Source organism: Chiloscyllium punctatum, chromosome 6 (assembly GCF_047496795.1).
Source record: "Chiloscyllium punctatum isolate Juve2018m chromosome 6, sChiPun1.3, whole genome shotgun sequence".
Lineage (NCBI taxonomy): Eukaryota > Metazoa > Chordata > Chondrichthyes > Orectolobiformes > Hemiscylliidae > Chiloscyllium > Chiloscyllium punctatum.
The window spans coordinates 66,939,960-66,954,385 of record NC_092744.1 but is presented as its reverse complement, the minus strand read 5'-3'; the positions used below and the strand labels follow the sequence as shown (position 1 = coordinate 66,954,385).

Genomic DNA, 14,426 nt, shown 5'->3' with positions numbered 1-14,426 from the left:
TAAGGCCAATTCAATTAGGAACTGGACTGAGAATATCCAAAACTCATCTCATATAACACTGTTACAACTATCAGACAGAGGAGACTTTAACTGAACCTGTGAGGTGAATGGCCAGTGTCAGAATCATTGAACATCCAGTTTCCTAGTAAAAGCATTTCTACTGAATCTATCCAAAAAAAACTTTGCGAACAGACCATTTTATACTTACATATATATCGTTGTGTCAATATATTTCAGATACTTATTCCTTCAGAAACTAGAAATACTTGATGATGAAGTAGCCAAAAATCAGATTTCAAGATGTTCAAACATGAAGCAATACTCTTGGACAAAAGCTTGTTCAGGAAATTCATCTCTTACATACCCTAAAGCTATCTATGTATATATAATTGTACAATAATTCAAATTGATGCCGTCCACAAAGCCAATATTTTTGATGCATTTGCAAGGACTCACTAGGAATGTTTCTTGGTTATTAGGAAAAGGTCATTGAACAGAATCAGGTGGACTGGCTTGAATAGTTTCTTCTTCCTAAAGGTTCGTGTTGCTTTCTGTCCTGACATTTGCTCCAATTCACCTTCCTTCAGTAGCCACCGAGATTGGGAGATGATTGGCACAGCCTGGGAAGACAACAGGTTTTGGTTAAATGCAAATTTTGGTAATAATAGAAGAAATGGTCGATGGATCTCATTATGATCAGGGGTACTTACTAGAAACATAGAAAATAGGAGCAGAATTAGATTATCAGCCCTTCCACCATTCATAGCTTATCATCCAACTCTGTTGCCTGTTCCCTCATTCTCTGCCCCATTCTTTGATCTTTTTAGCCCTAAGAACTGTGCTAAACTCCTGTTTGAAAACTTTCAATATTTTGTGCTCAACCACTTTCTGTGGCAGAGAATTCTATAGGCTCAAGAGTCTCTGGGTGAAGAAATTTCTCCTCATCTCAGTTCTAAATGAACTATCCTGTATCCTTAGACTATGCCCCATGTTCTGGACTCCCTGGTTATCAGGAACAGCCTTTCCCATGATTACCCTATCTAGTCCTATTGCAATTTCATAGGTTTCTATGAGATGTCTGCAGATTCTTATAAACTTCAGTGAATAAGGTCCTAAGCGATCAGTTTCTTTCCTTATGGCATCCTGCCATCCCAGCAATCAGACCAGTAAACATTTATTGCATTCCCTCCATATCATCCTTCCTCAGATAAAGAGACCAAAACTACACATAACACTTCACATGTGGTCTCACCAAGGCCCTATATATTTACAGCAGAACATCCCCCTTCTGTACTCAAATCCTTTCACTATAAAGGCCTTCATACCATTTGCCTTTTTCACTGCCTGCTGCATGGTGCATGCTTACATTCAGTGACTGGTGTACGAAGACTCCCAGGTCTCCTTGCACCTCTCCCTTTCCTAATCTATTGAGGCAATAATTTTTCTTCCTAGTTTGCCACCAAAGTGAAAAAGCCTATATTTATCCACATTATACTTCATCTATCATTCATTTGCCCACTCCCTAAATGTACCCAAAACACACTGAACATGATAGATTACCTGCAAGCCATTGTCCCACACTAATCTGTCTTGTTATAACTAGAGAATTCCATTAACATACATTTATATTGCCCCTTTTATAGAGAACAAAGAAGACTTTTATCTCTATTTTATGTACAATTTTAATTTGTTTATTCTTTCAATACACTCATTGCACTCTGTTCTGAAGATTATGTACACTGGCTTACTGATCGAGACATATTCAGTTTTTTTATAGACAAGAGGCTATTTCCCATTCATACCTTGACTTTAAAATCCAGTTTCTTCTCAAAGCTGATCAGCTGCTCAGTTCTGCCCATTTTTTTCACACGTTCACTACATTCTTTGATAACCTTTAACAAGAAGAAATTTTGACTAACAACAAATAGATTTTTTAAATTAATACATCTTCATAGGGCTGTGTTTAAAAAGTACCAAATAAATGTTTGCTGTCATTTGGTTTAATTTGTGAACGTGTAGAAAAATATTTTCTGCAGGGCTGTTTTATAATGGAGCTATCAATATTAAAATGCTAAACTTGACTTGGAAAATATCTCTACCAGTACCGGAGGTTAACAATCTGTGTGAGGTTTATAGTTGCTGCCATCTCAGTTTCTTAAAATGGAATTTTCCTGCTGGCCCAGTAAGTGCTGGTCCTCTAATGTAATTCAAATATATCAGTGGCAGCATCATAGACAATATGTAAAATTAAGCAGAGCTGTTTCCCAAATTGTATGTGTATTCCCAAATTTGTGTAGAATAAGTAAAGCATTCTAGGAATGTGTTGTGAAGTATATCTTTAGCTCACTTCTACCATTTCTTTTGTGGAAAGTGAAGACAATGGGACTTGGACAAGTTTTCTCTTGATTTCTTTGTTCCACTGTATACAATATGGCTTTAAGTCTCATTCTGCACCAACAATGTTTAAGCTATCAAACAAGGGATTCATGTGTTGCGACTTAACAAATCTCCTGCCTGAGCATTTAAAGTGTCAGCCAATAGGTTTGCTAGACGTGTTTGTCACCCAAGCAAGCTCAGTACCTGCTAAAATTTGCATTAAAGGTATTGCTGGAAAAGACACATTGGCAAGTCAGAGTCAACCTGCTGTGTTTAAAATTTAAACAAAGCTTAGCAGTCATCATTAACTGGTGCAATCTCCATGGCAACATTTTCTACTGATTCCTGATGAAGGGCTTATGCCTAAAACGTCAATTCTCCAGCTCCTCGGATGCTGCCAGACTGGCTGTGCTTTCCAACACCACACTCTTTGACTCTGATCTGCAGCGTCTGCAGTCCACAATTTCTCCTAACATTTTCTATGAGTTAGAATTAATTTACTAACTAATCAACACTTTATTCTAATACAAGATTTAAAAGGGACCTAAAGGGCAACTTTCTCACACAGAGGGTGGTGCATGTATGGAATGAGCTGCCAGGGGAAGTAGTGGAGGCTGGTACAATTACAACATTTAAAAGGCATCGGGATGGGAATATGAAAAGGAAGGATTTGGAGGGATATGGGGCAAGTGCTAGAAAATGGGAGGAGATTGATTTAGGATATCGGGTTGGCATGGACAGGTTGGATCAAAGGGTCTGTTTCTGTGCTATGCATCTCTATGACTCCAGAATATTAATATTCAGTGATTACTTTCATGATTCTTGCAATTTATCCAAATGAGTGCAAGATGAGAAGCTTCAACAATATATGTCTTTTTCCAGCAACACTCAAGTTCTGAACTATTTAATGACTACTATAGATATAATCCATCTTTTACAGGTCATCAATCTTCCTATTTTCCTATGCGGCCATTTATATTTAAGGATTGTATCTCTGTAAATTTATCGATTACTCTTCAAGTGTTGTTTGAATATAATTTTCTGTGCCCTCTCATTCTTTTCTTGTACATTTTCCCCATTCTTCATGCCCAGGAGCATTCAGCACCAAACTGAAATATGGGAAAGAAGTCTCCAAATTATAACCAAAGCTGACTGCATAAGATCAGACAGGTTAACAAATTATTGCTGAGGGATTCCAAAAATGGCCTGATTGAAAGTCTATCAATATACTGCATATTGTCACTGTCTTTTGTTGTGTATTAATGTATCACAATAGTGTATGTACATTCCTTAATACACAGAATCATAGAAAATAGGAGCAGCAGTAGGCCATTCAGCCCATCAAGCCTGCTCCATAATTTATCATGCCCAAGGCTAATCTTCTATCTCAATGCCATACTCCTGCTGTCCTCTCATACCTTTTGACATGTTTAACCTCTGGAAATGTATCTATTTGTTTCATAACTATATTCAGTGACTTAGCTTCCACCGCCTTCTGGAGTTGCAAATTCATGGGTTCACCACCTTCTAAGCAAAGAAATTTCTATTAAACCCAATCCAAACTGTCATACCACATACTCAGAGAACATGGACCCCTTGTTCTGTATATCTCTGTCCAGAGGAAATATCATCCCTGCATACAATCTGTTAGAATTTTTTATGTTTCAAGAAGATGGCCTCTCATTATTCTAAACTCCAGTTTCTACAGGCCCAGTTCTCCCAGTTCCTCTTCATACAACAAATCTGCCATTAGAAATTAGTCTGGTGAACCCTTGCTACACTCTCTCGATGGCAAGTACATCTCTTCACAGATAATGACAGCAAAACTGCACACGATGTTTCAGGTGTGGCCTCACCAAGATGAATACATTTCTTTGCACCTGGACTGAAACCTTCTTGCAATGAAGACCAACATTCCATTTGCCTTCCTACCTGCTTGCTGCATCTGTTTACTTGCTTTGATATGTAAGGACACCAAGGTCTTTGCTTACATTAACATTTCCTATCTATCACCATTTAAATAATATTCTGCCATTTTATTTTCTTATCAAAGTGGGCAATCTCACATTGCATCTGCTGCACATTTTTCCACTCACTCAACGTGTCTAAATCACCTTATGAATCTGTTACATACTCTTTGTCACTCACAATCCCACCTAGTTTTCCATCATCAGAAAACTTTAAACCTTACAGTTGATTCCCTCAACTAAATTGTCAATACCATATTTACTCCAGTAATAGTCAATCTCATGTAAAAGTCAACCCCTTATTTTTGGCCAGAAAATCTCAACCTTTCCATACAATCCCATGTAAACGTCAACCCTGCTTCTTCACAGTTAACAGATTAACATTTATGAGTAAGTCTGCCGACTGACCTGCTCCACTCTGGACCTTCCAGTTTGCTGGCCATTGCAGTCCTCTCCAGGTCCTCAGAAGTACTATAATTTGTTGTGCTTTTGTTCTTTATTTGTTTAGAGATCAATTGGACTTCTGCTAATGAGACGGTGTTAAATTTGATGGGCATGAATTTCAGCCCCTTAACAGTGGTATCTATATAATAGTCAACCCCATAAATTCAACCTTAGAAAGTAGTCAAAAATTTTGATTATTACTGAGTATATATGGTATATTTTGTAGACTGCTGCAGCCCAAGTACTGATTCATGTGGTACCAAAACTCATCACTGCCTTGCACTCCTGATAATGACCCATTTACTCCTATTTCCTGTCTGCTAACCAATTCTCAATGCATGCCAGTATATTATCACTAATCCCTTGTGCTTTGGTTTAATGTTGGACTTTATTAAAACCTTTCAGGAAATTGAAGTATCCCATGTCTGCTTGTCCCCCTTCATCGATTCAACTAAATATATCCTTACAAAGTCACTATGCGTTTATCAAACACCATTTCCTTTTCATAAATTAGTATTAACTTTGTGTGATCCTTTTGGCATTTTCTCAGTATCTTGTTTGTACACATAATAGACTCCAACATTTCCTCCACTGCACAGATGTCCACTCTATCCTGACTTGGAAATATATTGCCTTCACTATCACTGGGTCAAAATCCTGGAACTACCCGCCCCCCCATGGCATTGTGGGTCAGTCAACCCACAGCAGGTGGACTGCAGTGGTTCAAGAGGCAGCTCAGCACCACCTTCTCAAGGGTGACTAGGGATGGGCAATAAATGCTGGCCAGCCAGTGATGCCCACATCCACAAAATGAATAAAAACAAATGTAACACTAGGTTTTCTCTCTCCCTCCTTTTTTAAATAGAGGGGCTACATTTAACACCCTCCAGGACTCTTCCTGAATCTACAGAATTTTGGAAGATGACAATCAATGAATGAATTATTTCCATGGTCCACCCCTTTTAGTAAAGTGGGATGTAGATCAACAAGTCCTCGGGATTTATTAGCTTTGTTTCCCATTAATTTCTCCAGCATTTATTTTTTCACTTCCCAGCATTTGGTAAAATACCTTCATTCTTGCTTCCCTAGCATTTCTAAGGAATTATTGCACCTTCTTCTGTGAAGACAGATATTGTTTTTTTGATTGCACTGTAATTTCCTTCGCTTACTTTTGTCTGTGCTGATCTGTTTTTTTAAACATGCATGTGGAATGTAAAAGTTGAGAATTTTAAATCCTTGCATAGGAGGCATAGCGAAAATGCAAAAGAAAAGGAATGGAAAGAGAAGGGCTGTATTCCATACAAATAAAAAGCAGAAACAATGCACAATGGGTGGCCAGGTTGATGCTGTATGATTGTCCAAAGTCAAAACATTGGCAAAATGTCAGAAAGGAATAAAAATAGGTAAAGGGAATGTTGCTCTTGTACCTTTTCAAGTTCTTTATGTGCCTTCACAGCTGTGCTTTCTCTCTTTGACTCTTCTTCTGCTGTTTTCAAGATATTCTGTGGACAGAATTGAATTGAAGGTCTTAATTCACATAGCAGGGATCTCATATAAATATATGCTACAGTCATTTAGTTGCCTTGTATGTTACTTAACCCGAAGTCACTTTGGTTATCAGGTCTCTGTGAGAGTGATGAGCCAGGAAAAACTAACTAAAGAATCTTCATATCAGCCTTGCATTCCAGGGGAACTGATTACCTCACAACACAGGATGCTACCTGCCATGAAAGACTGAGATTGCTTCAAGCAAAATTTGTGATGTAAAGTGATTGTGGAGTGAACTGAGAATCAAATTTTGGCTGTGTAAGTGCATGATCTCAATTACATAACAAATAAAAACATTGCAATTTATTCTGTGGCTTGGCACATTTCAAAATGTGATACAATGAGTGGAATTTCCCGACTCCCAAATGACGCGGGAAATTGTAAGTCAATTGGCAAAATCGGAAAAATGGGGTTTTTGTCAGAAAAAAACAAAACACCTTCTGCAGGCCTCCGTGCGGTCCAGCAATCTCCAACAACTCAGGGCATGCTCCATGGGTGGTGCACGCCTGCCATCTGCTGTCCATGGGCGTGGCATCAGACATGTGCCAGCCTCATGGCTTCATCACAATAAATCTTCAAATCAGTTAAAATACTTTTCACCGTGTTCATGCTGTACATTGGAATTCACTGACTCCTTTCATTGTAATGATGTTGCCAGGCCATCTCTGGACAGGCATCAGGACAAGGTGCATTTCAGCACTCGGGCTTGCTCTCTGAGCTCACTCAGCTCACTCACTGTGTGCCGACTTAGATGCTCACAGTATTTCTGCCTTGCCTTGCCTTTTTGCTATCTCATTCAGAACTACAGGCTCATGGTACTTTGGTCATACCTTATCATTTAGTGCAGACACAAAACCAGAGAATCTCACGTATGCCAGAGCTGAACAGTTGAGTGGGTGGACATGTTGCCATACGGCACCATGCTATGTCAATGTCGCAGCTGCACTGTGTGCCAGCAGCATACATGGCAAACACCTTGAATATGTTTCAATCAAATAGCCATGTTGAAGTCGCTGGTTGGTTCACCGAGCTGGTTGATTTTCTTGCAAATATTTCGTCTCCCTTCTGGGTGACATCTTTAGCGCTGTATAGCCTCCAGATGAAGTCTTTGAAGGACACCAGTTCAACTCGGATGGTGTCATGATACTGGGACTGGCTAAATAAAGCCAAGCTCGGTAATTCCTGGAGGTCTGGTATTCATCCTTGGTTCCATAAACAAACAAGTTGAAATAGACCCCATCTATAGACCACTACAATGCAAAACCAGAAGTAGAATCACCTGTCACAACAGACAGAATTCGGGGCAGATCACAACAACAATGTTTCATCCAGAGGCTAAACAGCACTGAAGGGACACAAAATGTTTGTAAGAAAATCAACCAGCTCGGCAAACCGGCCAACAACGTCTACCACAACCCAAGATACAGATCTTCATTAAAACCTTAAATAGCCATTCCCCAAAAGTCTAAGGAGGGTGGTCTTCAGTGAAGTCAAGAGGGTGTGTCATCAGTCAGAGTACCCCACCACAGTCAGCAAGGGCATGGTCCAAATCAGTTCAGGAGCTTGAACAAGTTCATTCAGTTGTTTGAGTCATTCAGGACCAGGACTTCTGTCTCATTATAGTTTGAGGAAGAGGGCATTGTCAGTCCTGCAGGTTTAGTGCAATTAGTCTGGGCAATTGCACTAAGTCAGTTTGGGGGTGCTGCTGAGTTGAAGTTAGTGGTTCAAGCCATTCATCATTCAAGGTTGTCGTTCCAAGTCAGTTGGGGTGGGCCACAGATAGCCCTGGGGTTCTGTTCACTGAAAGTCTGCAGGGTTTATCAACATCTGCTGCTGTGCTGGTGAAATCAGAACAGTTAATTGTAAGGACTGAAGTCAGCATGCTAGATGCGGAGGGGAACACTCTACATACAAGTGTGGGAGATGATACAGCATTGGAGGGCACTGATTACAATAAAAGAAGGGGCATGTCATTGACTATCAACAACAGTCTGGCTTCATGAGGGTGGGACAGCACTTCATCATGATGTTTGGCGTAATGGGCCTGAAGCTTATGAGGTAAAGTGGAGAGATGAAGATTTAAATGGAAGAGAGAGATGGGGAGTATGTGGAAGCCCAAACCTGATGGAGTCAACAGAGAGCACCCCACCACAATTTCAATCTCCTACTGCATTTCTTTTAGATTCCCTACAGTGTAGCAACAGGCCCTTTGGCCCAAACAGTCCACATCGACCCTCCGAAGAGTAACCCAACCAGACCCAGTCCCCTACCCTATATTTTTCCCTGACTAATGCACCTAACACTATGGGCAATTTAGCATGGCCAATTCACCTAAATTGCACATCTTTGGATTGTGACAGGGAACAGGAGCACCCAGGCATGCAGACAGGGGGAGAATATACAAACTCCACACAGAGAGAGGCCAAGGCAGGAATCAAATCTGGGTCATTGGCGCTGTGCGGCAGCAGCGCTAACCACTGAGCCACCGTACCACCCTTAAATGTACAACAGAGCTTGTGAACAAGCAATAGAATAGCGTTTACCATGTAAAGGACCTCCTTGTTTGAGCCTTCCATGTCCCACTGTATGGAGGACAGTGCTAACTTGTCATATGCCTGCAATGCAAATGCTTGCATTACTGTTCTATGGCTGATATTCCCACACACTGGTTCATTGGAACCATGACCACTGGCCACTAGCCACAGTAAAGGTTAACATTGCTGTGTTTGTGGTGTTACAAATGCATAGAAAATCTGAGTAAGAACAGATGCTTCAGTAAGCCCAGGAGCAGCATCTGCTGAACAGTCCTCATGTGAAAAAGTCATTGAAGGTCCCCTCAGGATGTAAAGGAGGTACAAGAAGCCATTTCTCCAGGTAAGCGAGGCACAGCATTACCAGGATACTGTAACAGAACTCACCTACTTAAAATGGACCTGTGATGTCAAGAAATGGCTGACCATTCTATCCATATAGCCATCAAGCTGACATAGAGTTATAGACTTATACAGCATGGAAACAGACCCTTCAGTTCAACTCATCCATGCTGACCAGATAACCGAATTAAATCTAGTCCCATTTGCCAGCATTTGGCTTATATCTATCTAAACCCTTCCTATTCATATACCCATCCTGATGCATTTAAAATGTTGTAATTGTACCAGCCTCCACCACTTCCTGTGGCATCTCATTCCATCACATACCACCCTCTGAGTGAAAATGTTGTCCCTTTTAAATCTTTGCCCTCTTGACTTAAACCTATGCCCTCTAGTCTTGGACTATGCTACCCTGGGGAAAAGGCCTTGTCTATTTACCCTATCCATGAACTTCATGATTTTATAAACCTGTATAAGGTCACCCTTCATGTTCCAGGAAAAATAATCCCAATCTATTCAGCATCTCCCCATATCTCAAACCCTCCAACCCTGGAAACATCCTTGTAAATCTTTCCTCTGCATTTATTTTTTATTTAAATGGCTGTTTTCAAGGATCCATTGGGAACCTGTGTGCAATCTCTCAATCTTTAACTCAAAAATGTATCAAAGCTGTTATCAGTGATACATCTCATTTCTCCATGACGAGGTCAGTGTTTCAATCCAGGCTGTAGGCTTTGTCAACATAGCTGGCTTTCACCAGTAGCAGGATGTTATAGAATAGAAGCATGTTGTGTTGAGAGTGCCATATCATAACATGGCCTACTTCATCCATAGAAATTGTTTCCTTTTGCTCAATCTACCAGTCATCTGTGACCATTGCAGCCAGTAGACTAAATCAGGTACCCTGGAAACTGCCATGATGATTACAGCCATGATAACTCTCAGGCTCCTGTTTCACTTCAAAGAGCTGGATTCCTTTCAAGGATGGTTAATGGGGCACAAGAGTTACCTAGGAGAAAGTGAGGACTGCAGATGCTGGAGATCAGAGCTGAAAAGTGTGTTGCTGGAAAAGCGCAGCAGGTCAGGCAGCATCCAAAGAGCAGGAGAATCTATGTGTCGGGCATAAGCCCTTCTTCAGGAAACAAGAGTTACCGTCTGCAACCCTTATGTAAACTCCGAGTGAAATCAAGCATAAATACAATGCAATGCATTCTTCCACCTGGGCCATGGTGGAGCAGAGGATGGACCTTCTGAAAATGAAGTTCCAATGCTTGGATCAGTACAGAGGGGCTTTACAGTACAGTCCAGCTAGAGTATGCTCAATCTATACTCTGCTTTACACAGTTGGAGCAGTCAAAAGGATATGATGGCTCTGTAGAGCTGGGAGAGTGACAGCAGTGTTCTGAGGAGGAAGATGAGGACATTGAGCAGGAGGAACATCAAGGTCCCTATGACAGATTGATGCAATATCAGGCTGAAAAAGGAGACAAGACTTAACTGACGTCCACATCCAGTGGCTGGGATACTGAGTGCAGTGATAAATCTGTTGTTGCTTCAAAGGCAATCAAGCTCTGATTAGTCCCAGAAACAATTGCAACATTTTTGTTTGTTCTTTCTTCCATGCTCCATTGGTTCATAAAAGTAAACAGCTGTTTGACGACGTTATAACATGCGATGCTTCCACATTCAGCAATGACAAAATGTTCTGCTATGATAGCCATTAGGGAAAGGGTTCAGTAGAAACGTTAGTAGACTCAATGCTAAAGCTGGATAGCCTCTGCAGCTTCATTCTTATAGCTGCATTTACAATAACAGTAGACCAGAGAGTTGCTTATTTAAACTGCTAATGTGTTAATGAATGTAATATTCTACTGACAACAAAATGTTATTGTGTCACCTATGACCTCTTAGAAGCTTTTCTATTATTTTTTGTTTTCTTCCCACTACACAGACTGTAAATGGCTGTTGCTGGCTGGAACTGTTTGACCTGATGTACAGCTGTGCATTAAAAATGGAAGCAGCAAAGGAAAGCCCAAAAAAAATCTGACAGTGGCAAGAACATCTGCTGGGGAAGTATAAGATGTCGCGGAACCAACATCACAAAGATATGTCGCACTCACAATGAGGTGAGTAGCGTCAAATTATGTGACGGATTTCACTAAACCTCTTGGAGGCAAAGCCTCTGTGAAACCCTCTATGATACTTACATTACATACATACTTACAGTGTGGAAGCAGGCCCTTCAACCCAACAAGTCCACACTGACCTGCCGAAGCGCAACCCACCCAGACCCATTCCCCTACATTTACCCCTTCAAATTACATACTTAAACTTGATCTTAGCAAATCTAGCTCATATCTCTTGAGACCTGTGACCCAAACAAAATACCTCAAGCAACATATTGGCCATATCTTATGACTCATGAAGGTGCAACTGGAAAAGAAAATTCCAATGAACAAGTTCAACATAAACATCACCCAAATTATTGAGTAATTTTTGGAGTGCACAATAAGGCTGTAAAATAAACTGGAATTCCATTTAACTGGTTAGTATGGTGACATTGAGATACTTGACACAGCTCAGCAATTTGGTGTAAAGTGTTATTGATGTACCACAACACATACACACAATGACGTTCATTGCATGAAATAATAATCATGACACAAATGGATGTTGAAACAGTCTCCTGAAAATTATAGCTAGCCTGATATTCAGAGTGATCTCAGGTAGTTACCTGTACCAGCAGTTTCAGTCGTGTTATTCTTTGAAAAGGCAGGATAAGAAATGAAGGAAATGGCAGTCCTCTACATTTGGGATCTTTCTCGAGTTCAGCCATAACGTTACGGAACTGGAGATTATTTTCCCTTTGAGAAATAAAAGACCACTGTTTAAGGCAAAAGTTCTTCACAAGAGTTCTTAACATTTACCTAAAATTGCTTATCAATATCAGTAGACTTCACTTAAGGTTGTCCCTGTTTAATGTTGCTTGACTTTGTTGTTGTTCAATTAATGGAGCCTGTAACCTCATCAAGTATCAGGAAATTCACTTTGTCCCATTAACATCTCCCTGTCTCCACTGTCTGATTTGCATCCTCACTCCAATCCAATCCAATGCTGGAATTCAAGTGTGAGAGTGGGAATTCTGGAGATAGGTAACACCAGCAGTAGCAGCTTTGGTCATCATCCCAATAAAGAGCAATATGTGAATCAAGAGTTTGAACTTCTTTGTGAGTGAGCAGGAGATACACAAAATATTTGGAAGTGTTCCCTGTAATATCACTGACATCTATTTCTTACCTCCACCTTTCTGCAAAGTCATAAACGATGGAATTACAAACAGGGCACCCTATTCAGCCTCAAAAGTAGCTTTGACTGGGTGGCAATTCTCTCGCACTTGGTCTGCAGAACAATTAAAGCCTCTGTGATCTTAGGCAGATACAGAACAAATAGGAATCGGGATTCTGAGCACTGTCAAGTGATTGCAGCTAGAAACAAGTGTACGCAGATCACATAAAAATGGCTACCACTGGATAACAGGGGAGTTAGGACTGTGACTAATGGAACTAGGTATTGCGAAATGGCTGTTTGTAGTACCAAAATCAAACCCAGTTCCAACTCCCAGCTCTCACATCAAAGCAATAAGGTGCTGTTTCTGAGGGATGGAGGTGATTTCTGTTGGATACATTTCTTGTGTTAGAATTCTCACCAATAAAACCACCAGAACAGGAGGTAATTTTCTCCTTCAATTTACTTCCTTGGATCTCAAGGTTTTGAAAGTGCAAGCAGGATATACCTATCCTGTAAGTGGAAAGTTACATTTTTCTTCTATATTTTTAAATGTATCTTAGTTCAAAACATAGTTGTTTATTTTATGTTAGTTTAAAAGCTATTATTAGAAACATAATATATTTCAACTTACCTTAATAATACCTTATTTCCATGAAGAGGGAGGGTCTGCAAAACCTACCTCTAGCTTTAACATTGATTACTATGGGAACACACAATTCATTTAAAGTCATTTCACTAAAAGTAGTGAGTTTCAGGAATGGAACTACAACTTTAAGTGAGTGCTGTGATATTTACTCAATGATCACTGTTGGTACCTTATGGTATTTGCCACTTCTCCCAGTGTAGTATGTACCAGTTCTTTACCACCATACTGAGTAAAGGTTATCTGAGTTAGTTCACTACCACCAAGCCTCATTTCACTTTGCCTTGTCTTAAACCTAATGGTTAGTTGTAGAGGATACACCACTATAGTGTATCTACAGAAAAGACATTCTCATTAAATACCAAGGTTTATTGCATGCTAGCAATCAGTACAACTACATTTGGTCAGTCATAATTACTAGGACCCTGGGGAGCTGGACAGATACATCTGCTCATGTATTAAACAAGAGTAGTATTTCTTATTTGCAACACTAATAACAGTAAAATGGATGGAGCCAACTTAACATGAACATTATCTTCTCAGAACTATTACTTTGTTAACCCCACCATCGCTGCCACCCTGGCCAATCCCCTATAGTTAACCCGTTATGCATACAAGGCAACTCATCACACCTTCTCAAGGACAATTAGGGACGGGCAAAAAATGGCAACCCAGCTAGTGACACCCACAGCCTGTGAATTAATAAAAAAATTGTGTATGCAACTATTTTGTATCTACCATTATGTTATCTCCCTCCCAAGTCTCTGACTTCACAAATGTGGGCATGTCACTCTTTTCTCAGAATACACTCTCTTTAGGGTTGGGAAGAATGGCATTTCTCCTGCTTAAGGAAGGCTATCCATGGTTCAGGTCTGTGGATCATTTCTCCACTGGAGGATATTTTATTTCTTGTACATCATTTCTGGAGGATGATGTAGATATTGTCAGTCAATTAACTGATCTGGCAGATCCTTGAACCTCCTCAATTTGTTTTCAGGAAGTATGGTGCTCTGTTGAAAAAGCACTTTCTTTCTTATAGCATTCTGGATTTTGGGATCAGGCAATTACTTTTAAATTGATAGAGGTGGCTTTTTTGTATTCCAGTATGTTGGATGTGCAAATCAGGTAACTTCTTCCTGTTGATAGTGGTCCTGAACTGTGGACATTGATTCAATTGATTCCAAGTCCCAAATGGCTCATTTCCCTTGAGTTATTGATCTGGCTGGATGTTTTCAGTTGTCAGTTGTGGTTGTGTGGAGAAGTAAATTTTTAAGAGACTCTTTTTCA

General features: G+C 40.2%; 1 protein-coding gene across 3 annotated transcripts in view; it reads right to left on the bottom strand.

Moving 5' to 3' along the window:
* Nucleotides 1-14,426, bottom strand: part of ngef (neuronal guanine nucleotide exchange factor) — a 101,944-nt gene that overhangs the window by 20,820 nt on the left and 66,698 nt on the right. For all 3 annotated transcript variants that reach the window (XM_072572839.1, XM_072572838.1, XM_072572840.1), the window contains 4 exons: nucleotides 11,943-12,072; nucleotides 6,215-6,289; nucleotides 1,803-1,892; nucleotides 457-620 (listed from right to left, as the gene is read on the bottom strand). In XM_072572839.1, the coding sequence (XP_072428940.1) occupies nucleotides 457-620; nucleotides 1,803-1,892; nucleotides 6,215-6,289; nucleotides 11,943-12,072 (459 nt within the window). The remainder of the gene's footprint in view (nucleotides 1-456; nucleotides 621-1,802; nucleotides 1,893-6,214; nucleotides 6,290-11,942; nucleotides 12,073-14,426) is intronic.